Source organism: Prinia subflava, chromosome Z (assembly GCF_021018805.1).
Source record: "Prinia subflava isolate CZ2003 ecotype Zambia chromosome Z, Cam_Psub_1.2, whole genome shotgun sequence".
Lineage (NCBI taxonomy): Eukaryota > Metazoa > Chordata > Aves > Passeriformes > Cisticolidae > Prinia > Prinia subflava.
Genome location: NC_086283.1, coordinates 57,473,318 through 57,500,614, shown reverse-complemented (window position 1 = coordinate 57,500,614; position 27,297 = coordinate 57,473,318). Strand labels below are relative to the sequence as shown.

Genomic DNA, 27,297 nt, shown 5'->3' with positions numbered 1-27,297 from the left:
CCCAATTTAAAAACACAGTACACACAACAGGGAAGAAGGCAACCTACTAGGACACACCATCTCAAAGAAACAGGGACAGTAAGACTTGTAGCTCTGTCTCCATGGAACAAATGCCAACGTAGTTTTCAGTATGGGTCACTAACAGGCAGTTTTCTGTTTGGCTGACAGCTGGAAGTGGAAAATCTACTCAAAATTACAACAGTAAAACAGACCTCCTAAAAAATCCTCATCCTTTGGCAGCCTTGGCTGAGGAACTTTCAAGTGTTTAGCTGAGCTTTCCATGGCAAGCACATGCGCTCAGGTGTAAGGACAAGTGTAGCATATACTCATCAAACTTTCAACCTGATTTAATAGCACCTTACCAATTATGCAATTACACATTTTTCCATAAACACTGGAACTGTGTACCAAAGCAGGCTACAAAGTTAGCAAAAGACTTAGCCCAACCTGGCACTAGACTTCCCAGCTCTGATTTGTTAGACATTTCTTTGCAGAATGGATCGTGTCTTCCTGATGCCCAGGGGCCTTTCATGACATGAACTAAGAAAAGCCTGGGACTGCAGCACAGACAAGTCACATCCAGTTCTTCCAAGCCCAATCTTCATCATTCCTGTAAACTTAAAGACTATTTTCTGTTTGCTTACATTCTCATTCACCTGTCTTTATGCTTTTGTTGCTTGAGGATTGTTATGCCAAGGTGCTAAACTGATCATCTGTACTGGTTTATCAGCCTGAAATTGTGCTTAGTGCTCATGGATCTGATGGAACAGGTTAGACTGCTTAGGGAAGGACATCTGATGTACAATACGCTTTTGGGATAGGATGTTAGAAATTTTGTAGTCTTTGCTATGGCAATCATAAAGACGAAAATCACTGAGTTATCTCTAAACATCCTGACCACCATGACAAAAATAGATCACAACTGCAGAAAAGTTACTGCCTGTAGAATCCTAGGAGACAAGAGGGGTAATGTATATGTCTTAAAGACCGATAGCCAGACTGCTGTGGAGCCAGCCATGGGTTGTTGGTGATCACAGCCAAGAATTGTTGGTAACAATAAACTGAGAAAGAACAGGATGTGGCTGGAGAAGAGGCCATGAGGAGGTAGGGTAGCACATTTCTGGGACAAGTATCCTTGTCCTGGCTCCTGGAGATGAACACAACACAGCACAGCACAAGAAAGAAAAGCAAAGAAGAGCAGAAGTGCAGCCATGAGGCTGAGAAGTGAGCATGGACTGTAAGAGGGGATCGACATCACCAGAGATCCCCAAAGCCTTCCGACCCATTTCCAGAAAGGTCTGGAGGAATGGACTAGACAGGATTACTAATTTGTGAAGAAAGCAAGAAACTTATCTCCAAGATGGGGAATTTATTTATAAAAGGTATTCCAACCAAGCCCACGTGGGTGGGCATCCCCAGGACACCCCAGCTGGATTGATGGTGGAGCTAGGAGTGGTGATCTCTCTCTCTCCTTCTTTCTCTCTCCTTCTCCTAAATCAATTTCTGTCTTTCTCTCTCCCCTTTCACCCTACCCCTCTATTCAAAACCCATTGCCATGTGTTCATAGAGATCAGGTCCTAATTTATACCAATTTCCATACCAAGTATGTAATTTACTATTAGAACTTTGTGAGTTTTTGTGGACCCTCTGACTTTTGTCATTCCTTTTGACCATGAGTACTCCCTTCCCCTCAAGCATGGGATGCCACACTTACAACTTTAAAGTATGGAAGTGGAAGAAGGGAAAACACACAATATTGCATCCAGTCAATAAAATAACATAACTCAAGAGAATCTCTTTAACAGCAATTTATTATCATTAAAAGTAACAACAAGTAGTTTTAAATTCTTTTGTCTTAAAAATCTAGTATAACATACTGCTACAGTTTTATGAAACTTACGGCAAAATTGTATCCCCAAACCACACTGTTATGCCTGATCCTCACAGACATCAGGGGTGTGGCACGCGAACAGCACAGAAATGGATCGCTCTATACCGCGATGATCATGAGGCCTCAAGATGCTACAAGTTATTTTGTAAGAGCTATTAAGTATAATTTTTGTTTTTGTCTTTGTTAATATTGCTAGAACAATCAAATATTTCACATAGCTTTTGGTGCCCATGTGATCTTTTAAGAACTGTGTTTTATCTTCATACATCTTCCTGCTATAGTTTTCCTTGTCTAAATTTTCCCCCCTTAGTGACATGCCTGCCCCATCTCAGGAGACAAAACCACTGCGATGTTTGCAGTCACTCTGCGCACAGCATCACATATTTCCTTCACATTCTGTAGCTAGTGTTCAGCCCTAACCCCTACCTTTCACATTGTTGCCACAACAACTTGGCAGCGCACAGTTCAGGAATACTACATGCTCAGATTTTAATCTCCAGCTTCCTGGGAATTCTAGAGCTTAGGTTAAGCTCAAGCTAAGTACCCAAGACAGCTAACTTAGAGCTATTTCAGATTTGTGGAAAGGAGCAGCAGCCAGACATCGCAGGACAGATGCATCTTTGCATTACATAAAAAGGCCTGAACAAGTCATAATATTGTTTATCATCAGCTTGCAGGACCAAAAAAGAATATCCACAAGCAAGCACGCATACCACTGAAAAGAACAGTCCTAATTCTGTCAAGCATTTAATGTGTTGAATTTAAGATTACAATGTTACTCAATGCTCAAAAGTAAGCAGAAGCCTCTGAGTGAAACCCTTCTGGCTATTAAAAATGTACTGAAGAAAAAAAACATGGGGAAACTTCATGTAGTCTTTCACATGTGGTTTGAGTATGATTTCAGATACACAGGATCCCCTGTGGGGGGATCCCTATGTGGGATAGGGAATTTCCACATGAACTTCACAGTAGCACACGAAACTGAGAAATTCAAAGAAAACCAATCAGTACACAGCTTCATGTGCATCTATATCCACTCTGGATTTAGAGTCATGGGAAAATTATAATCATAGGATAAAAGTATGGATGAGGTACTAGATCAACAAAATCCATGCACAAACCCCAATTACTCTACAAGAGCAGTTCACACTCTTTTCTAAACAGACCTACAACTTAAACTCCAGGAGAAAAGTTGGTGTTAAATTTACTCAATCAAAAAAGAATTTGGGGGGTTTGTTTTCAACTAGATTTCTTGGGAAAGAAAACCCCCAAACCAAAAACAATACTTATAGCAAAACTGTGAAATCCTGTCTTACATAACATCCTAAACTACTAACTTGCTTTGTAAATGCATCTAACAGCTTATGAATATCTCACCCTTACTCAATAATACCTTAAAGAGTTTTAACTGAGGTAGCCACTAAAACATCATTATACATTTGCGATGCCAACACAATGGGAAAAGCTCAACCAAGATGCTCAAGAAAAGTTAGTTAGCATTTGCTTCCAAAAAATGTAATTTTCTCTCTAGCTCTCTTCCTCCAAACCTTGCTTCACTTCCCTTTTCTCTTCTTGCCCATCTCTAACAAACAGCAAAAAACAAAAGTTTAGCTTTCCAGTTCATTCGTAAAATGTCCTTGGATTTCCAAAACTAAATTTTCAAATGAAGAATCAGTGAATTTAGTTTTAAATGAATGTCATTTAGAACACTGAGACTGAAGGACAATCTGCACCCTCAGTGACTGACACCTGAGGTTTCAGCTCTATCATCTTCCTGCACATGCCTAAGTGCTAGAAGCTGTGGAAAGACACCTGCAAGGGCAAAATGCAAAAGTGGTGAAAAGGTCCCTTTCATTGTAGGTCTCACCTATATATGTAAACACACAAGGAATCACCTATTAATTCACTGTCTTTCAAGTACTCAGGAGGTTAACTTGCAATTATCATTCCTCTAGCTAAAAAGTACAATGATCTGTCGTATCCTGGACTTTTATAGTGGCAATCATTGCTCAAAATGAAAGCACTTTCAAATTACTTGTGTACCTATGATAGCCTATGCTCAAATTCAACATGAAAAAAAATCAGCTTTAAAGATAATTAATACCCTGGTATTTCTGAGAACACTTTCAATAGTTTTTGTGGTCCCTTATCACAGACTATTTTTCAAGGTAATTCAGAATCTCCTCTATCGATATCCAAATCAAAAAACCAATCAGACAAGAAAACTCCAACCAAAACCCACCCCAATATCTATGTTGTTTAGTACACAAATACTGCAGAATGTTTGGGTAAACATCTACACTGTACACATCCAAGTACATGTACATGTAGTGTAAACATCCAGTTCTGACTTTTTTTCAACCACTATTTGGAATTTGAGTGTCCTCTCCAATTGGCCAAATGTTTTAATGTATCTACAGAAATGCGAAGTTGCACTTCAAATACATTGCATTGACCCAAAGCAGCACAAAACCTCTGCTTCTAAGATACATACTTATTAAATAAAAAAGTCTGAAGAGAAAAACCATGCTTTCACTTAAAAAAACCAGAGCACTAACAAGTGTGGCGTGTATAATACTGGTTTCTCAATGTAGAGCAGATACTGTGTGTATATTGCCAAATATAAAAATAAAGTGGTACAAATTTCATGCAACTGTACATAGTGCAGTTCAAGTAATACCAAGGTATTATCCTTATTTTTCTGAAGCATGTGGACAACAGCAAACTGCAGGGTGATAATTGTAATCCGGTCCTTGGGCTTCTTCTTCCATAGAGACAAATGAAGCTAATTTTATTTCAAAAATCTCTAGCCCACAACAGGAAGATAGCAAACAATTTAGCCATGATAACTGTACTGTGAAGAATTTCTGAATTTTCTTACACATCTAGGTTACACAAATGGGCTTATTGTTTGAAGTACTTTGCTAGAACTTCTTTTTCACAAACCACAACACATCAAAAAAAGTGTTTTCTGCTTTCATTACACACAGTTATTCATCAGGTTGAAGTAGATGGAGGTGGTTTATTACAACATTATAAAACTAACCTCATCCTTATGAAGCATATGTAATGCACGAATTAAAGATTCCAGTTAAGCATCACCATATACTAACCCTTTGTGTTTGTATAACATAACCAGCTAAGAAATTGTTACTACTGAAATCATACACAGGCACCTTTCTATAGCATACTTAAGTTATAGTTTTCTTTTTAAAACATTCCACAACTGACTCTACTTTTAGGTCACTTTTGTCCACTTCATCTATTTAGACGCTGCGTTACCACTTCTCTGTACATGATAGAGATATATATCAGCAGAAGAAAAATGACAAAGAAATCATCCAAGAACCCCAGAATTCCAAACAGAGCTTCAGGAAGAAAATCCAGAGGTGAAGCCAGGTACAGCAAGGCTCCAATCAAGCAGAGGAATATTCTGATGCGAAACATCCAGAAGAGGCCCCCTACAGAAAACATCTCCCTGAAAGCATGTCGCAATAAAGTGGGGAGATCCATAATTCTTTCCATAATCTACAAAGAAAGAACCCAAAAGTTAGTATTTTGCTTTAGGAACTCATCCATATTAAACTCAAGTTTCTACTCCTACATGGTATGTTAGAATCTGTTATTTTATAGAAATGAAACCAAAATCTGGTAAGAGTTAATGAGTTTAGTTTTACTGGGTAGAAAGTCAGATTTAGAATAAATATGTTTTCAAGAAACAGTCAAACTGTGTTATTCTACAATGAAAAACACACTTAAATATTCATCACTAGAAAATATACTGGCATCTATTATGAAGGAAAAGCAATGAATTCTAAAGCAAAACAAATGACTGGGAAAGTAAAAAACAGCAAACAGGGTAACTGGAGTGAAATATTGATCAGAATGCAAGACAAACAAGGATTGCAAGAAAAAACCTAACAGGTAAAGTAAAATATGTTTCAGTTTTTCAGAAACACAATACCCCCTTCTGGTGTACAACCAGTGATTCACATAAGTTTCCGAAGGACGGATGAAGCTTCAAAGTAAACTAAAAACCTTTAAATTAATCTGAATCCGTTCCTGGCTCCTTTCCATTTTGCTACTGTGATTCTGCCTGCTCAGCAAGAGACTGCTCAATAGAAAATATTCAGGTTTTTGTTGTGACGAGTAGGGATGGGTAAACTTTAAAACTTTTTTTATACTAGTTCCCTTCTACAGTACACAATTTCTACACAGAGCCATTAAACTCCATTAAAATGAGTTATTGCCATAGCTAAAAGAGTTTTTGAGAAAGAAATTTTGTATGTGGTAACACTGTGCATAAATTAAAGACAATTTATCTAGTCTAATTAGAGCTTTAGTGCAGATTCCTGGCATGACCTCAGACAGGTTACTGGGGACTAGACACAGCTCGCAGAGGTCTAATGGAGTCTGAAAGGTAGTTTCAATCTCTTCTGGACAAACCCCAAACATTTTGCGGTTTAGAAAAATACCCCTCCCTCTTCTGTCTCTTTGTACTGTACACTTTTCTTGGTATGTCCAGATCCCATTACAAAGGAAGACAGGCAGGGAGGTTACTAGTATGCATGTGTGTGCATTTCACCTTGTGCAACAGGACATGCACACAGGAGATGGGCTCCCAAGGCTGACTTTCTAACATTCGTAGAACTCTGACCATCCCTCTTAGCTATTTACAGAAAAAGAATTCTGTTTCTCTTCACTCAGAGAGGAGAATAAAGACTGTATTATAATCTAGGGGGAAAATTGAAAAACCATGACAGCATATAATTGTCTGAGGAGAAAGGCACAGAGTAGAACTTCAGATTCTTCAGATCAATGTAAAGAGATAAATGAAGTGAACATTATTCCTTTCAGGTCATGTATTTCATTGAGTATTTTTACTAATTATTGATCCTTTCTAAATAATGACTTGTAGCTAAAAACCAGCTTAACACATGAACATTTGAAAAAACTCAAGGCTTATTAGATCCTTGATAGATAGACTAGATAGACTCACAACAAAAAAGCAAGTTTTCCATACATTTTCATAAATGACAAATATATAATTTTGAGCTCTTGGGTTGAACTAACCATTTTAGCATTAATTTCCTAAAGGAAAGTTGCCTAGGGCCTAAGCATCAGGAAGAGAAAATCCACATCCTATGAAAAAAAAAAAAAAAGAAGAGGGGGAAAAAACAAAACTACAAAAAAATTGCTTTCAAATTTTCCCGACATCACTGACTTCCACCTAAATTTACTCAAAACCTACCGATCTAGGCTGTCCTGAGAATCTTCGATTGTAATCATTAACATCTTGAAACACTTGGGCCGCACCCTGCTGATCTTCACCAAAGAGCGGTAAGAACAGTGTTACCTAGGCACAGCAGGGAGATTATGTTACACATGCAACAGAAACAAAGTCATCTTCAGCCAACTACATAGAAAAAACTTCGGTTTAGTTGAACAGCTAATAGGAGAATAAACTGAATATTACTAGTATGGATACTGCTATTAAATTTTAATTAATTAATTGCTTACAGCTACTTACAGAATATTAATTTTTAAAGTGATTGTTAAAAAAGTGCAAAATAACCTTCCTTTTAAGAGAGGCTTATATTTTTTTCCTAAACACTGAAATGCTTTATGTTTCATTAAGTGGGGCAGATGACTTGGAGAACAAAGTTAATTTACCAAATTAATCTATTTTTGTTTCCTGAATTGAAAATCAAATAAAGCAATCAGTGAGGCCTTTCTTTTCCTATATTTAGAATTGCCTTGCATGACAACAAACATGCAGCGAAACTCATAGTTCTGCATATCGATCTTCATACTGAGATGAATTAACAGAAAAAGATTTTAACCTTGAGCTCTTTTGTAAGGATGCAGAATTTTGCTCTTTTCTTGGGTTAATTTTCATGCAAACATACAGATGTAATATACATGTGAGTATGACCTTACAGATGTTATCTTTCTGCATAGGAGTTGCTGAAAACTTGAGACTTCTATATGGAAGCAGTGTAAAGGTATAAAATGCAGATATCATAGGAAACAGAGAAGGCATAGCACTTGAAATTACTACAGTCTTTAGAAGTTTCCCCTATATCTGGTGACTAAATATAAATCTGTGTGGCAGTCATATTTAGAAATGAGAGCGTGAGCAGTTCCTCACTCAGCTTCAGGTCCTGCCACAGACCTTTTGTATGACTCATGTTTATGTATACATCTTTCCCTTCCCCATTTATATACTAGGGTGAAAATGAATACATAACCATGCAAACAGTGCCACCTATTATACCTGTTACTCAGAGGAAGGTAAATGAAAATATATATAAGGAAAGACACTAAAAAAGTCACTTATTTTCCCTTTTCCACTTTCCTCACCTTTATTATTTGTGTCTTTTTCCTCACTGGCTACACTCTAAACCTACTCATTCTTCCTCCAGTCATATCTATTTTTCTTTCCTTCAACTGTCTTCTTACAGTCATTTGTCCTCCTGATACACACAATCAAAGCAGGATATAATGGAGGGGCATGGGCATAATTCTTTAGAAGTTACTAGCTCTGTAGTTTGTGTACTGTTAAAATAAAGATGTACCTTTGTTAAAACATAAACTCTCAGACTCGGAGATCCTAAGCCCTAATGAGTTGCAGGAACATATTTCAAACTGACAATGTACGTAAGTTGCGTAGGAAGTAAGTTAATGCTTGCTCTACAAAGATGAAATTAATAATACATACAAATTAAAAATAGGGCCAAAATAAGAAATTGACATAGATAGGTCTTTTGGTAGGGAGAGAGAGAAGGGACAGGGTATTTCTCAGGAACCGGTAATGCACTGCTACTGGTAGTCTGCCACAACAGCCAGGTCTTTCAGATGTAGGTTCTGATAAAAGAAGTTAAATAATGTTCTGAACAGAAAGCATGAAAGAATAATAGTTAAAATATCACCATTTTCTCTTTTCATATACTCTTTACAGAAACTGAGCTGAGTTATCAGTGCAGTTCACTTATGTTTGAGTTGCAGGAACAATCTGAATTTTTTGAGCTATTTGTCAAAGCAAGAAGTTCTGAAAAACTGAATGTCCACCATTCCTATCTCACATATCCCTCTATATTCTTTCAGTTTCTCAGACTTCTTTATCTGCCAGCTTTACTATTGCAGCTCACATACAAGTGCCTTGTGGCAGGCTATCCTAGACAGCCAAACTGACAGGATGACTTAAAATATTACCGTCTGTCTGCAGATTGGACAGCGGATGGCACCCAGCCATGAGCCGTACCTCCAGTAGGCAATAATGCAGGAACCTGGTGAAGGTAAGGTACACACATTTAAACTCCTGAGATGAAACACCCATCGCCTGAAATAATGTTACACACCTTCAAAGGAAACAACAGAAAGTGTGTATAAGCACTCAGGTTAAATCTACATTTTCTGATGTAATTTTGTGTACGGCATTCACTGAAGATACCAAAAACTAACATGTCCAAATTCAACGCTGTTAATGAGAAAAATCCTGAATAGGTTCAACTGAATCAGTAATTTTAAGGCATTATTTCCTGAAGATACAGCAAATTTTTAATCATTAAGTGAAGAAATAATTAAAATTTTTACCAGTTTAAAATTTAGAAGTCACAAAAATGTCAAGAGATGTAAAATTTATCCTAAAAACTTGGCTTTGTCATCATCAGATTCAACAGATGAGGACAAATATAAAAATGTGAGTATTTTATCTGTTTTCCAAACTTGTTTGTTTTTTCATTTAAACAACTAGGCATGGTATACACTATCTACGTCATAAAAACCAGATGAATGCAGTGAAATATCCCTACTAAGAACCTGAAGGAAGGAAACAAAATGCTACAGGGTGTCTGTACATAAACATAGCTTCAAAAATACGCAAAACCAAACACTTTAATCAACGGTGCGCTTACTCGTAAGTCTGCAGGACTTCCAAGAAAAAATATTCTGTGAGAGAAAGAATATTTCTAAACCAGTTTTTTTTAATGGTACATTTCCAATTTTTCTTCAGTCTCTTCAGTTTTTTGCTAAACTGGAAAAAAATTCTTCGATATTTTAAAATCACTTTCATTCCTGATAGCATAGAAAACAATGCAGCACACTCTTAATGTGACTGTTTATTCATAAATATATTTTCTCAACTATTTACAAAAAATAATTTCTTTTGCAGATGCAATGATGAACGGTTAAAAGCAAACAAAGTTCTGAATTAGGAAGCCTGGGCTAGTGCCAAAAGTTTGTATTTCTCTTTTAGTTTTATCTTTGGAACTAGGAGCTTTTCTTGCTTACCACAGAAGAGATGTCCACAGTTTGTTTCTATAGGAAATGTAGCCTGTTGCAAACAGACTGGACACGACATATCTGTATAGAAGCGATGCCGATCACCAGCAGAAGCATCCTGCTGGAACAACAGGAAAATGCAAAGTGTTAGAGATGCTATTTTATTACTAAGCTCTAAAAATTAATAAAAAATTCGTTTTAATTCACTGTAAGTCAAACTGTCAAAAGCAGAACTATGTGAAATGAGATATGTATTTAAATGTAAAAATCAAACATACTGTTGGGGGTTGAGTTTTCTTTCTTTTTTACTTATAGATTGTTTTTCCCATAGGTTGCTAGGAAACTGGGTACTTAAGGGTATTTAAGCAAAACAAAAGAAGTGGCCAAGGTCGGGAGAGGAGTGTAGCATCTGGCAACATTTCTTTTTTTCTCTGGGAGTTCCTCTCCGAGGGGAGAGATACCGCGAGTTTGGGGGCAGGTCAAGTACGGGGCTGGGGGCAGCTGCTCTCTCTTTCTGGGCTTCAGAGGACGATCGAACCTGCGGCCTGCGGAAAGGAATTCACCATAACCCAGCTGGGAGCTGCCTTTCGTCCGCTGCTGGGCCCCGCACCCCCTGCCCCGCCGGGACGTCCCGCAGTTCCAGCTATCGCCGCGGACTTTCTGATATATCTCGTCCATCGCCCTGGGATTTCCGCTAATTCCTGCTGTTCCAGCCTGGTGCTCCTTGGTGTCCTGCGGAGGCACCGGGACCGACTGCCCCACGGCGGTTCGTGAAGCACAGCCTTTCTTCCATCCCTCCCTGTCTCGGACAAAAGGCGGGGGAAAGTTCCTGCGGCCGAGGAGGCTGCCGCTGGCTTCCTAGTTCGGTTTTGTTGTTAATGCCATAGTTGTTTTTTGTTTGCCTTGTCACACATACTAGTAAAGAACTATTATTCCTATCCTTATATCTTTGCCTGAGAGCCCCTTAATTTCAAAATTATAATAGTTCGGAGGGAGGGGATTTACATTCTGCATTCCAAGGGAGGATCCTGCCTTCCTTCCCTAGCAGACACCTATCTTTCAAACCAAGACGCATACTTAAATTGATTTAATAAGCAAGTTCTTGTGATAGGACCACTATTTTCCCTTCATCTGTTAAATAAGCGTGTGCTTCAAACTAGTTAAAGACCACAAAGAAAGAACCTCCTTAGTCCTTCATACTAAGTCAGGTTAGACAAGCTAGAGCATGAATAACAAACTGATCTATATTGTTACTTCATTATCCTGAGTTCTGTCCAGAGCCACATAACTGAACTGTGTTGCTTACCAGTTGCAGCATTTAGTGTTTCCAAACCCAAACACAGATAACAGCTTGTGTATGTCACTGTCATGAAACAGTTTTTCTGCCCGTTTAGCCATATTTATCTTCCACATAAATATGCCCCACTGTTATTTCAAGAAGTATCATGATGAAAGACTGTTCTCAATATACTCCAAGTATGGCCTAGACTCTACCTGTCCAAACTGGATGCAGTCATAGAATCATTGAATGATCTAAGCTGGAAGTCTTTAAAGATCACTAAGTTCCAACTGTCCTGCCATAGGTAGGGACACCTTCCACTAGACCAGGCTGCTCAGAGCTCTATCCAACCCTGCCTTGAACATTTCCAGGGATGGGGCATCTGTAACTTCCCTGGGCAGCCTGTTCTGGTGCCTCACTGCTCTCAACAGTTCTTCCTTACATCCCATCTCAACCTAGCTTCTTTCAGTTTAAAATCACTGGTCTTTGTCCTGTGACTAAAGGCTTTGCTAAAAAGTTCCTCTCTGTCACTCTGTTGCCTGGCTCTTGTTGCTGTGCCATTGTTCTGCTACACACTGTTTATCAGTCCAAACATCTAACCCGTGTTCTGTCTCAAACTCCAGATTTCCTTTCCTTTACCCTTAGGTTCACAGGAACACTCCAGGAAGCACACAGCATAATCTAACATACTCCACCTTGTGGCAAAAACTTCTTTGGAAAAAGAATCAGCCAAAATTTAGTTTTAATTACTTAATGTATGCATTTAAAAATGGCTACATTATCTCATTACTTGATGGATTTCAAGGATGTAGGTACAGTAGGTAAGCTCTCACACCCATCAGGTGCATCTTCTTCCAGAACCTCCAAGAAGCCTACAGTACCCTACATCAGAAAGATGAATTATGCCAACACTTAGTACAGCACCTGATCAGTTTGAAGCTGTTGACGAAGAGCTCGCACTAGCTCTTGATTTTCTGGATGTATGTTCTGATGTTCATTTCTGTGAAAAGAAGTACAAGCAATAAAAGCCCCCGTGATCCAAAACTGAAAAATAACTAACTGAAACAAACATGAAACTTGAACAAAGGGCAAAAAATCATCCTTTCCTGCTATAGAGGATTTTAAAGGAAGTACACAAATAATTAAGGAAACAGGAATTTATTCTGGATCTTAAAAGTACTTTGGACACTTAAAGCTGTACACCAGCAAGATTTTTCAGAGACTCCATAATCAATCATTAAATCATATTAAAACTAGGTTTTAATCTGAGAAAAAATTAAGCCATGAACCTACAAAAAATGAAGCTGCTTGAAAGCTTTTTTATTAAATACACAGAAATATTTTTCATTTTTGTCTCCACTGCCAGTTTCTTATTTCTTGATCTACTCATAAATTACTAGTTTTTCACTAACTGCTAAAGTCATAGAGTTGAAACCTCCTAATTACTTCAGTTTTATCTGCTACATTACATTTGCATAAGAAAGGTAGACAAACTTACATTTAGAATATTGAATTTATATAACTATCAGCAGACTGGATATAAAAAGAAACCACTCTTTTAAAATCACCCTTTTTTTAAAAAAATGGAAGATTCTACAGGCAAGCAAACTACAGGTTAGATATGCCAAGAGGAATCATTTGGGAGGGACACACTGAAAAAAGAAGGATGGATATATTACAAATTTGAAATTCAAAAGCACACTGGGAGAGAATTGAAATTGAAAATGTGCTGACAACAATCAGAGGTGTTGAGTTACAATAAATATGAGTCAACAGCATATTAAAAATGAATTTTTATGCTTAATTCATATGGATTTCAATGATGATACTTTCTGCTCAGCACTCTTAAGGTCTCAGCTTGATTCTGTTCTCTGTTTTGGGCTAAATGCATAGAAACATATAGAGAAGTTGAAGGAAGTTCAGAAGATAATAAGAATTACTGCCCACATTTTTTAAACAGAGAAAGACTTAAGAAATGTCAGTTTGTATAGAAGACTGTTCATAGAGTGAAAAGGTGACAGGATAAGTCTTTCATTCTATGAATATAAGCAATTATTTCGCACAATTATTTAAGGCATGTGGAAACACATTTCTAACTGCATATAGTGTACAAAATCAGACAAGATTACTTCAGGCTATTTTGATTCATCCCTGACTAAAAGTTAAATCAAAAACCAGGTTGCAATGCTCCCAGGGATATTGAGGTAAGCTGATACTTTGTCAGAGATGAGGGCTGGACTGGCTGAACTTTTAGGACATTTTCTGGTTGCAGTTATATTATATAATTTCCTCAATGGCTCTAGAACTTCTGCAATATTTTCCTTCAGTTAATGTGGGCTATCATAATATTGCAGAATTGCTATGTTTAACATTTCGTCTGCTTCATTCTTTCTTCAAAGAGAAATAGACAAGTCTAATATTTTTCAGGCTAATATTTACATGGCTATCTGTAAAAAGAAAATTTATTTAATATGAATGTGGGTATGAAAGTTATATGATGGAAAATCTATATTAAAACCCTTCTTATGCACACTTAGTCTCCATGAATCAGATTTTGTGGATGTTGTCTGTCATACATGTTGTATGTATAGAAGTATTTTTCTGTTTAGATGCTACAAATTGAATGTATTCCACATCTTCAGTTTGCCAGAACATTTGATATATATTGAAGTTCAATTTGATTTGCACAAGCGGAAGTTGTGAATTGTAAGACAGTTTATCCTGATTTCTCCATAAACAGCTAATTGCAAATTTGCTACTGAAAGTGTTCATTTATATGACCTTACCCTGGTATCACATACTATGCCGAAACCATGACAGCATTTGCAGAGCTGCAGAGGTACAGTATGTACTGTCACTTATACATAAGATGGTGGTGAGGTAGCTGAAAAACCATGCAATGCTCAGGAAGAGACAGGCAGAGCTCAAGACATCAAATTCATAACTTCTGTCATGCAATTAGTGTGAGAAGACAACTGAAATAAATGAAAACCAATATGGTGCCATGTAATTAAAGGCATTATCAAACACAAGCCAGAAAGAAATAAAGTTATATCCAAAGGCCTTTTATTTCCCCATTTCTGACTGCTAGCACACCAAAACTTGAGGAAAAAGGTCCCATGATGTGGAAAGACTGTGTTATGTACCACAGAGGGCCCTGCCAAACTACTATTATTGGAAGGAAGAAGACTGCCTACTCATGCAGTGTGCAGTCTCACACAGCGAAAGAGAGGGACAGTACTTAGGGGATGGGTGCATCACTCTGCAGTGATAGACACTGTTAATTTCCAAAGACTAAGATCTCACTTCCGCTGAAAATAATGTTTTGATCTTATACTCAAAACATCTGATGGATAAAAAAATGAGATTAAAAATATGTAAACCTGCAGACCCATAAACATGGAACAGGTAAGTCATCAAGGACAAACCTCTTGTACGGAATTAAAGGGTCAGGCTTCCTTTAATTTGCTGAATACATTGAATTTTCACAATGTCATTTGTAATATGACAATCTGTTCACCAGTTTAAAAGAGGATGGAAAAAATCTGGCTTCATTTTATCAAAATTTGTTACTCAAAAGCATACTGGCTTCATAAAAGTATCATGTAGTGGCTGAACCACACACCTGCAACTTGTTACATATTTAATTACAGCTTGTAAGTTTCTCTGCCATAAATGAAGCATAAATGAAGCCTTGATGTGATGCTTCATTGAGTTATTTCAACTGGAAATAAGTACAATGACTATATCCCTTAACAGTTCTCTCCATATTCTGCTTCTGCCCCTAAAGTCTACTAAAAGCAACACATACTCCTTGCTCCTCATTTCCCTTTTTATTCAGCTTCTGCAACTATTCATTACCATAAGCTTTCTTTCCTGTATACTTACCCATTACCTGTTCTTACCCAACTTAAGTATTTCAGTTCTCTTGATAGAGAAGCACAAAAGGCAAAGAAAAAAATAGGGGTAATAAACACCATATAAGGAACACAAAGACCACTGTACTGTCCAAGGTAACTAGAGAAGAAAAAGAAAATACTCTTTTTCTTCCTCACTTCCCCCTCAGTGCTAAATAAATTAAAAGTACTACAATTTTTGTACTGTACACATTTTCAAGCATTCTGTGCAGATTTTGATGGCAACAATACAAAGGAGATAGATGAAGAGTACTGTTGAATACAGACAATTTCAAAAAGTACCAGAAAGCAAGGAGCTAAGAGGATACTGGTAAGACCTTCAGTCATCAGTCATAGAATCACAGTCACAGAACATGCTCTGTTGGCAGGAACACATCAGGATCATTGAGTTCAACTCCTGGCCCTACATGGACACCTCAATACACATATGCCTGAGAGTATTGCCCAAACATGTCTTCAACTCTGTCAGGCTGATGTTCTGAGTTCACTGGGGAGCCTGTTCCAATGCTCAGCCATCTTCTGGTGAAAAGTTTTTTTCTGCTGTCTAGCCTAAATCTCCTCTGACTCGGTTTCACGTTTTTCCTCAAGTCCTGTCACTGGCCACAAATCACACAATGCAGACCTCTAAAGTCTGGAAGCTTTGTGTTTTCAGTTTGTTTGCCCCTCCAGAAAATAAACCATCAAGGTATGAATTCCAAGGATTCCAAGGATTCATGGTCAAACTTTTTACCTACCTCATTACACTGCAGAGGCAGTTGATAACTAGCCTTATCTTCCTCCCTAAGTAACTCTTCATTATTGATGCATCATCTCCCTGAACTTAATTCTGACTGAACTCCTGTTACTCTTGCCAGTTGCTCACTCTTGCTCCGCTCACTTTTTACAAAATAATTCTTACTTGCCTTTCTAGAGTTCAAAAATAAAGTGTTAACTTTCAAACCAAACATTTAAAATCCAAGTCAGAACTGCCAAAAATGTCAATATGAGGGGCAGAGAAATCATAAAAGAGCAGATGAAAAAGAGGCAGTCTTAAAGCAATCTGAGTAACTGAAACAGCTTCGGGGGGGAAAAAAAGGCAAGGTGAAGTGCATGCATTTCTCAAGATTCCTTTGTGATCTCCTGGTCCTGAACAGCAGCACTGCCTTGCAGTCCAACCAAGTTTTTTCCACCTACAGTTTATTTTGTAGCTTGCTCTCAAGTAACTCTACCCCAGCAATATTTCTCACATGGACATATCCTCTTCAGTAAGTTCCATGATGCCACTGTGTTGCTAAAATTGAGTTCCCTTGAAAACTGTTTTGTGTTCAGAAGTATACACATATCCATAAAGTAAAATAAAATAAAATAAAATAAAATAAAATAAAATAAAATAAAATAAAATAAAATAAAATAAAATAATGCCAATTTGAAGCTCAGACTCATTTTCCCAAAACACATACACTAAGATATTTGTCAGGATGCAAAGAAAAACTCTGAAAAGATAATAAGCTTTGATGAATTGATCATTACAGTAATTGAATTTTGAACTCAACATTTTTCTGTATGGAATGCATACTGAAGTCCACCGTTTTACAGCATACTAATTAAAAAAAAAATCAGTCAATTTCTTTGGGTTTGGGTTGTTTGTTTGTTTTCTTAGAGGAGACTGCAGGTAGAACATACATTGGAGGAATATATACAATTTTAATTTTGAAGTCATTGACAAATCTGTACTTTGTAACCAAATACAGCACAGCAGCTATACAGACTGTGAATTTAACTATTTTCAGTCTTAAGGAATGTCTTAAGCACTACTTAAGCACTACTCAGTTTGATTATCTGAAGATAAGGAAGAGTTAAACTCCACTTTTGATTCTAGTTGTGCCAAACAATTAGTTAAACATAGCAAGCAATCAAACAATCACTTCCTTACTGTCATGAAATCATGGTTTTTATGTATCAGTGCATGAAGTTGTCAAGAAAGTTAGGATTTTGATAAAAAATTAATAATTCCTGTTAACACATTCTCACCTTAAAAGTGTAAAAACCAGAGCAGCAATGAAAGTGAAACTGAGCACAACTGCCACCAGTACCTGGTCACTTACTCCTTCTATAACTGAATCATTATCTAGCTTCAAACTCTGAACTTCTGCTTGATGACTGGCCATCACAGCTCTAAAATACAAAAAGAAATATATATATACACATATATTAAAACATATGTGCACAGACATTTTAAACAGAATTACAAACAATATGTAAACAGAATAGTCATTGTTGGGAGAAAAGAATGATATAAAAAGAAGGAATGTATCCATTTTTATCAAACACTGAGCTTGCTATAGAGGTCTTTTGCAGTAGCAAACAAATCTTAAATGACTGTGTTATGATTTAAAGATTAAAAAAAAAAATTAGTCAGTTTACCCAGAAATCTTTATAAGATAAATTGCATAGGAATAGTCTTTACCAAACTGGCCATATTCTAAGGACAGTTTACTGAAAAAAATTTTAATGACTCTGCATTATCCAGAATTTTAGCTATTACATACCACATCACTCCTGGTAGGCTAAGCCAACATAGAAACTTAACTTTCACCACCAATATGAATGAAGAAACAAAGACATTTTGGTTTTAGTGTTATATACTCATTTGGATACACAGAAATCACCCAATACATTTTAAACTTCATTTGTGTTTTCTGTGTATTACCAACCTTTAGCTGGAAACATGGGGAGAACTTGAATGAAAAATAGTACTATCAGGCTTCCTTAGTTAGACTCACTTGTTTTATATTTGTTTCACATTTTTAGCTATCAGTGACTAAAGCTAACATTTATTAACCTACAGCACTAACATACAGCTGGAGACATGCAAAATGAAATAGTTTCCAACCCACTGCTGAATCACTGCTGTTGCAATCAGGAAGTGAAATGAACTATGGCTGTGAATATTACGAAATCAGAAGGGTGAAGCTAACTCTTGTCATGTCAAATGACATGAAAAGTCACACTGAAGCTCTGTCCATACACAATTGAAAGTATTTTCCAAGAAGCTGACATAAAATTCCAGTGTTGGTTTCTGAAGGCAGGTAAGACTGGTATCTTTTTCTATGTTTCCTTGTCCAGCTTGCAAGCTTTCATCAGTGTTTCACTGCACTTCACAGCTCATACATCATTCTAATTTAAACCTCTCTGTCTAGCAAATGCCACCAAACATCCTCAGGCCCTGAATTAATTGAAAAACTGAAATGGAGTACAAGTCATCAGGATTTTAGTGGATACCTGCAGTAATTACCCTGACAGGACTTCAGCATGTCAGTCTAGTGCTAATAAAAAAGCATCATCTTTTCCCTAAGACAGCTACTCCTATCCTCCACATTTTTTCTAGTATAAGCAGTGGAGCTTTTTTCAAGCTTCCTTACACTTGTGGGAGCTGCCTTCTGTAGCAGCAATACAAGAGAAGGTGATACATTCTAAGAGTATTGTTAAAAAGTGTAAGTGGTATAATTAAGTACCATAAGAGTACAGCAAACTCAGGGAGAACAAGGGAAGATTTCATTAATTGTTGTCATATTTTTGGGCTTCCACTGTGAAAACTGAAATGGAAAAACAAAGCATATATGAAGTGAAACAATAAACTAAGCTATCCTAAGTGTGCCAATCTGAACTGAGACTATTATTTGTGTAACTATAGTCAATTTTTTGCTAATTACAGCTTTCAACAAGCAATTGTGTCACAATATTTGGAAAGAGTAACTTCTTTCAAAGGTGCAACACCCATGACTCATAAACAGGCATGTTTAAAGTAGGTCAATGTTTACACGTTTCATACATACTAATGAATAAAAGACCAGATCTTTGTGGACAGGCCTTACACAGGAACATGGGTCTACACAAGGAGTTAGAGCATTTCTCTGCATAGCTAGTTACACAATTACATTCCTATAGTTAAAGCCACGAGGTTAAGATTTCCAAGAGGAAATTTTTCTGAGCCGTAGTTTCCTGGTGCTGAGGATCTGGACTGGTAGGTGTGCTGTGATCCCTCTCTAGCTCAACATTATCTGCCTGTATAGTTATTTCATTGCATATCCAGTCTGGAAGAAGCTTCTCTTTCTTACACTGCATCATTCTGAGACAGCCATTTTTCACAACTGTGCATGCTGATATCTTCAATTCCTATAATTTTCCTCCTTAAGTACCATCATCAGTCAACTAATTTTTACTCTGTCCCACGGTTTTTTCTGGATCACCACTCATAACAAAACCAGAAGTAAATGCCAAGGAACTGGTGTAATTCCTCCATTGGTCCACATCAGTTCTGTTAGAATATACCAGTACGCCAATGACAACTACATCCTAGTAAGTATTACACAGGGTTTTGGTTCTTTTTCAGAAATACCTATTGTGTCAGAGACATACAGATTTACATGCACCTTTGGAAGGCAAGTGTTTATTACACTAACATATGAACTTCTTCTGTCACTGCTTGCTAAATAAACTTTAAAAACAACACATGAATTATCAATATCACACCAGTTTAAATCAGTTTCCCTAAACAGTCTTCAAGACATCTACTCCAGCTCTTCCCTCTCTGTATGTTCCTTGCAACAACACTCTAAATTCTTATCAGCCTACCATTAATAGCACTCATTGCATTTGCTTGCCTTCATTTCTGTTCACCCACCTTTCTTGAAATACCAATCTAAGGTGCCAAAGTTAGCATCTGAACATGAAAACAAAATACACAGATCCTCACCTTCTCTTCATTCTTGCATATAATGCCAGTTATTTATATCTGCTTCAGCCCTTCATTTTGAAACATATATTACTTTCCCAATAACCTTTTTGACAAAAGCATAGTGCCCAAGAGAAATTATTGCAGTCTTTCTCTCCGCATAAACACCATGAGACACTTTGTCTCCGTTTATGTATCAATATTGCAAAGACTATATGGAGGGGGAGTGGAATCTCTGCCTCAGTCTCACTTCACTGCTTCTATCAGTGAATTCTAGAGAAGACAAACTATCAATGCCTAATGCTCGTGTTGTTCATATTTTAATTTACTTGCTATTTCTGGACAGCCAACAAGTACTATGTATATTTTTCTAATTAATGTCAGCACTTTTTCTGAATAAGATCATTGCACAGGAGAGCTGATAAGACTTGTGTAGACCAGGTACTACAAAACAGAAGGGTATCACTTCAAAAGAACCAACATGTACTTTCTCTGAATTCACGCCTCAGTAGAGACACTAATCTCCTCCTCCTTCTCCTCTTATCTCTGAGATAGCATGTTAAAAAAAGCAATGTCTCCAAGGAAAATGTTAAAATACACTAAAAGAAAAAATGTCTGACTGAAGGAAGAAGGAATTTTCTGATTTTGAGACTTTCTTGAATGTTTTCAAACAAAATACCCAGGACTGGAGGCTTGCAGTTCATGTTTCTTCAAGTGCAACTGCAACAGCCAGAGTGATCTGCAGTGGTTTGAAGGTATGATAGGCTACATAACAAAAAATAGCTTCTAAGAAATCTCCCCTCACAGTGCCTGTGTTTAGCAAGTGTTGCTCTTATAGCTGGTGCAACTAGGAAGCAAGCTATAGGAGATTTAACTCTTAAATAACATAATGAAGACTCAGTCTTCAGAGAGAGACACCCTTGATAAAGACTGTGTGTCAGAGAAGACCTTCAGAACAAGACTTTATCATATATATCTAATGACTCCTAAAATAGTCACTGTTAATAATTTGATGCCATTCAAGAGCAAGTTAGTGTGGTTCATATTAAATTCCATCTATTAACACACTACATTTGTCTGGTTATGAAAAAATGATAGCATTTCATCAACCTTTTCCTCATATAATTATTTTTAGATAAGAGTTCTACATCACAGGCTTTTCAGATATTAAATTACTTTAAAGTTCTTCTTTCTTTCTTTTCTTTAGGTTTATGTTACCTTGTTTCTTTTTATAATTGCAAAGAAGGTTTGAATTTTTTTATTGCTCTGCTTCTATTCTTTATTAAAATAAATTAATTCATGTCTACACCAGCTTTGAGAATAGTACAAACTGCATAAGATTACTTCAGGGCAAAAAAAAAGGCAGTAATTGAAAATAGATTCAATTCTAATAAATGATTTCTGGTTATATTTAAGACTTTTTCTCTTTTTAGCCATTTCACAAGGATGGCTTTCTTAAATGCAAGCATAACTCCACCATGTGTTCCAACGCGAGGATGAAAAGCAAGCAACATCTAATAATACATAAAAACTAGAATTTATACAATTAACTTCTGAATGTTAAAAATATCAATTGCAAACTTTTAAAAACTGACAAAAATGCTGGGCCTTTCCCCCACATTAAAAACAACACCAAAGCCCAAATCTTAAATTCCAGCTTTATTTCATTTTATCTTCAGACTACTGGCACTTGCTTCAAGTAAAACAACACAGAAAAGGGGAAAAAGACAAGGAGTTATTCCTCCATTCCACGTGGGCTAGCTGAGTTACAGCCTGACGTTGCATCCCAGTAGACTGGGATCAGGTTTATCTCCATGAGGGTTCTTGATGGCTACAGACTGTAAACAACCTCAGAGTAAACTGTCCACAAAAGGTTTTGCAATAGAAAGGACCACAGTTTACTGTTTGTAAAATTGTACAGTTTTATTTGTAAATCTGTCGGTATTAATCATCTGTACAGAAAATCACTTTATCAGTTTTGCTCAGAGTGATCACTGACAGAAAGTAACACTATTTCTTTTTTACATTTCAAATAAGAATCTACAGATATTTTAAGAGTTACATTTTTTCCTCTGTGTTTATGTATGAACATAACATAACAATCCATGCAGAATTATGAAAAAAAAAAAAAAAAAAAAAGTAGAACTATAATGAGCAATACTGCAAGTGCAATGGCTTTTATTCTTGGAAATTCATACAGATCACATTGAAGGATAAGGGAATGAAGACACACCAGTGTGAATGTACTATTTCTTAATTTTTCAGATCTTAAAAGTATTTTTAGAACTTTCAATGTTCACCATAAAGCACAGCTACAACAATACCCTATGCCACAGCTCATAAAGACATGAAAAACAATCCAGTTTTCCCCACAATGTGTTAAACAGCTGCCAGCTATTCAAAGTCAGAATTTTCCCCGTAGTTTTCTGAAGTATTTGAACTTTTCTGAGTTTACCAGGGAAGTGCCATATGATAATATACTCTCAAAACCACAGAGATTTTTAGGACCCACTACCAAAGGAATGTGCAAGCATAGTGAAGAAGAAATAAGAGGCTCTCTTGATGTCTGAGAAGTAAACAATGGGGTAACACACAAGAAATATTGATGTGAGGAACAAGTTACTAACCTTACAGTATTGACTTTGTGAACATGGTACAATTTGTTCAACATCTGAAAGGTAATTGGATAACAATGTATCCTTTATGGGCTGGGCTGGAATTGAACTGGATGAGAAAAATGGAGTTTTGAGTTTTCCCTTATTTCAGTTTTATTTTGAGTGTTTTCCTCTTGATGCAGTACTGGCAGCCACCATCGGTTCTTGAAAAAAATTATAAAGTTAAGACAGTGATGGTGAGCCAGTGTGCAAGCCAGAACCTGCAATTCCTTTTGCCAGTCACCTTTTATTAGCAAAAGCATTGGCCCTGCCCTTTGAAAAAGATGCTTAATTTGAGGTTGTGTATTACCCAGGATAAGTTAATTCAACTCCAACTAGTCAAATGACATAGCACACACTTTCTTAAGAACAAAAAGGATTTAACCCCTCAAAATTTTTTCCCACATAAGAAAAACAAACAAAAAGTTGGTTTCATTTGTATCAAAAAGTTTCTAGTAAGATTGACCTGTTTTAGACAACATAAATCAACTTCCAAGAATATAAGTATACTAAAACAGAGCATATTTATTCTGTAATCCGTGCCCTGAAGATATATTAGCTTATACTGAAATATCTATAGGCATAAATACAGCGTATTTCATTTAAGAGAAAAACAGGCAAACATTCCCAAAATAAAGACAAATTCTTATATGTAGGGCAAAAATTGAGACTTGTCTCATCAGAAGCTATCTAATTACCTCCTGCTTCAGAGTAGTAGCAGGTCATGGCCCCTCTCTCTGGTTGACAATTGGACTTTGTGAATGGATTTGACTCAGGAAACTGGATCCCACAGTTACTTATGCTCTCTTTCTTTAGGAGTCCAAAGATATGCCCAAACTGCATTCAAAAACAATTAAAAACAGCAGGGATGAACTACACATGATGAACAGAGGAAGTGTTGAAGACTCTATGAGTTTACTAGCCTAAATCCTAAATCAGCTAAATCCTGAAGTGATATATTTTATCCAGGCTCCTTAGTGTACTAAAGTTGGAGTTCGAAGAAGCAGTGTAGGCAAATATAACTTTATAAACCAGAAATAATGGAAATGATTTATGGTGTACTTAGAAAAAGTGTTTCTGAGGAAACAGAATTTATTAGCTTTTAATTTTTGTGAGCACATTCTTACTTGGATAAAGCACCACACAATAATCTCTAGTATTAAGTATCTCCCTATATTATGAAAATCAGGAGGAGAAAATCCAAAGGGCACCTTTACTAATGGAAATTTTAAAAAAATCAAATACAGTAACCTCTAAATTGAAGAGATATATTCTGTGACAAGGCTGTTAAAACTGACTTGGGATTATCCTACTAGAATTTCATGCAATCTATTAATGCATCATTATTATGAGTTTGCATCAACTTTGGGTTTACAAATCAGTTCAGCTGGTACAAGAAAAACAGCCAAATTCAGCTGTACAATATTCAGTTATATGCTCACTATGAAACAACTTTGCTTTCAGGACTGTGCAGACACATTTAAGTGTATACATACTCTTTGCAAAAGAGAATGGAAAAGGCCTGAACAGTCTTGCCAAGGGAGAGGAGAGGGCAATTTCAGCAGGCAAATAATGATATGGTTGAGTGTATCTTGCAAACTGACCAACTGAGGCACTTGCCTGATAAAGCAGGTTTCTGCAAGGTCTGAGGTCAGCAGTCTCCGAGGCACATTTTTTCCTAAAGAGAAAAAAAAAAAAAGGAAGAAAAAATAAAGTAGATATTCTACTTTTGCTGATGGAATAATGTTTTGCAAGTTAAAAGTAATGCAGCTGCAAACAACAGGTGCAGGGTTGTAAGGGCAAATAATCCAAAATTAATATACCATTCTACTGGGAAAACAAAACGTCTCCAGTAATTTTTCTGCTGAGCCCAAAACTATGTGGATGGCTTGAAGCAAAAAGACAAATTCCATTGAATGGCCTGTTTATCATTACTATTCTGAATATCTTCCTGGGTGATGTATGACTTGTGTAAAACAATTCCCAACAAAGTCTTCCACCACTTCACAAGGCAAAAACATACCGAAATACATAGAGTTTTAAACAAATCAGAGGGTGGAATTGAATTCATATGCAGATAGGAGCATGAGAAAAAGCCTGCTAATGTCTTCAGCTTGGATACCTGACTTTCCTGAAAGGAAGTCATACAGGAAGAAAAAGAAAATATTGTCACTTTGTTATAATTAATGTTTACTGGAATATGGTAATACTTCAGTTAAGCATGAGGAAGCTTCAGATTTCTCTTACGAAAAATGCCCAAGAATTCCTTACTGTAGAAAGTGCTACTTCCATAAACAACCTCATATCTAAAATAGATAGCAAGGCAAAAAAGTGTTCTTGTATTTGTTTGCGTCAACAAAATACAAGCTACACCTCGTGGCAACAGGCAAAGCAGAGCGGGAAATGAGACACGGAGGAAGATACGACAGAAAACCTTAAACAATGCAATGGACCTGTGAAAGTATTATTTGTCAAAAGCAAGGTTGCTTAAAGCACACATTAAAACTTGGAATGGGAAGTTGGCAGTTGTGCAGTTGTTCTAAGACTTTAAATTCATTCCAAAACCAGAAGTTACCTTTAAATGAAGACAGATTTGATTTTTAACTTATACAGCAGATTATACTATGAGATCAGTGAGAAAATACTTTTCTGAGAAAACCTGAATATTTTCATAGCTTCTACAATACTCTTCAATTCAAAAGGAGCTGACATAAAGGGAGCACTCAGATTTTGTCCATGCTACAAATTTATTAAATGGAAACACTCTGAGGAAATGGGGAAAATAGTGACAGTTTCCACATCTGCGACCTTTCCTGTTTATACAACCCTCCACTGTTATCAGTGCCCTGTGCCTGCTACTCCATGCTGTTGCATGTCAAGCCCGTTGTTAATTGATAGGGTACTGCAGAACTTATCATGAAGCCACACACTCTCATTGCAAACTTGAAATAGTCCAAAATCCAACACATTACTGAGAAAGAGTTACTTGAATTCCATCTGCAGCATGCTGGAGAGCTCTTCTGGCTGGGGCACAGCAAGGATGCAGGGGCACTCTAGCCACAGACAGACTCGTGTCTTTGAGATTAAAAATTAATAGAATCACCTGAAGAATCACATAGGACCAACTAGGCTGGAAAAGACCACTGAGATCATCAAATCCAATCAGACTGAACACCACCCTGTCAACCACACCACAACACCGAGTGTCATGTCATCTTTCCTTGAACACTGATTGAGTGACTCCACCACCTCCATTGGCATCCCAATCCAATACCTATTCCAATACCTTTTTCCTATTCACCACTTGCAGCTAGTGCTAAGCAAGTAGCTTATAGAATCATAGAATGTTAAGAGATCGGAAAAACCTTAAAGATCACTCAGTCCCAACATCCCCACGCCATGGATAGGGACACCTTTCACAAGACACACCTTTGCTCAAGACTTACTCAAACCAGTTTTGAACAGTACCTTGGGGCATCCACAACCTCCTTGGACAACTTGTTCCAGCATCTCAATGCCCCTGACAGTAAAAAACTCCTTCCTGCTGTCTAGCCTAAACCACCCTTCTTTAAGTTTGAACGCATTACTCCTTGTCACTAGAGTTCCTAATGCAAAGTCTCTCTCTGGCTTCTCTGCAGACCCCCTTCAGATACTGGTGGATTGCCTGCCCATTAAATTTACTACAGCAGAGCTTTGCTGAAAGGAAGCTAACATCGTCTTCTCCAAAAACAGAGGAGAACGTCGTCGAGGCTGCTCCATACACGAGTCAATCTACACTAGATACTAAGACTGTGTCTGTGAGTGCAGGGTAATTTCCTACTCCAAGAGGAAAACCTTCTAGGAGCTAACATTGATTAGTGCTCCTTTCACTAACAGAATGTCTGCGGGTGAAAGGTCATTGTTCTGCTCCAAAAAGAAATAAAAACCTCGTAGGGGCCGCTCCACCCAGAAGCCAAGCCACATTACACACCAAAATTGATAACGCCAGTTGTACACCACCCTCACAAACCCACGCTCCCAGCCCTGCCGGACACTCTCCTGACCAGCTCCTCCGCGCACAGGCACACGCACACGGAGCCGGGCGAAGGGCTGCAGACCCCTCCCACCCGAGGGCCCGGCGGCGTACGAGGCACCTCGACGGACACGCAACGGAGGGGTTCGCGTCCCCTTCACCTCCCCAGCGCCCCCCCGGCCGGCTGTGAGGGGCGGACAGCCCGCTCCGCTGTGTCCCCGCCCGTCGCCCCGCGGTACCTCAGCCGCCGCTCGCCGCCGGCCCCGCGGCCCCGCCCCGCTTCCCCGACGGCGCCGGGTCACACCGCGCCCGCCCCGCCCCGCCGCCGCCGGGCGCAGGCGCGCGGCCGGTCCGTCAGGGCGCGGTGACGTGTCGGCGCCACCGCCCGGCCCGGGACGGGGCGGGGCGGGACCGCTGGTACCGACCCGGCCGCGGCCCCGCAGCCCCGCCATGTTCAACGTGGAGAGCCTGGAGCGCGCCGAGCTCGGCGAGAGCCTGCTCACCTGGGTGAGTGCGCGCTGCCCGCCCGCACCGAGCTGGGCCGCAC

At 37.9% G+C, this 27,297-nt stretch overlaps 2 protein-coding genes across 11 annotated transcripts in view; one reads left to right on the top strand and one right to left on the bottom strand.

Moving 5' to 3' along the window:
* Positions 1-1,792: 1,792 nt before the first annotated feature.
* Positions 1,793-27,077, bottom strand: RNF170 (ring finger protein 170). 9 transcript variants are annotated; one of them, XM_063423492.1, is made up of 8 exons: positions 26,990-27,077; positions 24,359-24,416; positions 17,381-17,524; positions 12,378-12,453; positions 10,184-10,295; positions 9,107-9,180; positions 7,143-7,247; positions 1,793-5,419 (listed from the first exon to the last, which is right to left on the bottom strand). In XM_063423492.1, the coding sequence occupies exons 3-8, from the start codon at positions 17,515-17,517 to the stop codon at positions 5,150-5,152; spliced, it is 774 nt and encodes a 257-aa protein (XP_063279562.1). In that variant the 5' UTR covers positions 17,518-17,524; positions 24,359-24,416; positions 26,990-27,077; the 3' UTR covers positions 1,793-5,149. The 9 variants fall into 9 exon arrangements, with proteins under 9 accessions (XP_063279562.1, XP_063279564.1, XP_063279570.1 ...); XM_063423494.1 differs by having other exon boundaries at positions 10,184-10,292; positions 26,990-27,076; XM_063423500.1 differs by lacking the exon at positions 26,990-27,077 and adding an exon at positions 24,669-24,851 and having other exon boundaries at positions 24,359-24,417.
* Positions 27,078-27,079: 2 nt separating this feature from the next.
* Positions 27,080-27,297, top strand: part of HOOK3 (hook microtubule tethering protein 3) — an 85,440-nt gene continuing 85,222 nt past the window's right edge. The window contains exon 1 of one of the 2 annotated variants that reach the window (XM_063423488.1): positions 27,080-27,257. In XM_063423488.1, the coding sequence (XP_063279558.1) occupies positions 27,201-27,257 (57 nt within the window). In that variant the 5' untranslated portion in view covers positions 27,080-27,200. The remainder of the gene's footprint in view (positions 27,258-27,297) is intronic. The other variant, XM_063423490.1, reaches the window with a different exon arrangement.

Coding starts and splice junctions, on each gene's coding strand:
- RNF170 (XM_063423500.1), bottom strand. CDS start 24,809: ATGAATTCAATTCCACCCTCTGATTTGTTTAAAACTCTATGTATTTCG. Junction 10,296..12,377: donor AACAGCTTCAAACTGATCAG/GTGCTGTACTAA, acceptor CTGTTGTTCCAG/CAGGATGCTTCTGCTGGTGA. Junction 5,420..7,142: donor TCTCAGGACAGCCTAGATCG/GTAGGTTTTGAG, acceptor CTTTCTTTGTAG/ATTATGGAAAGAATTATGGA.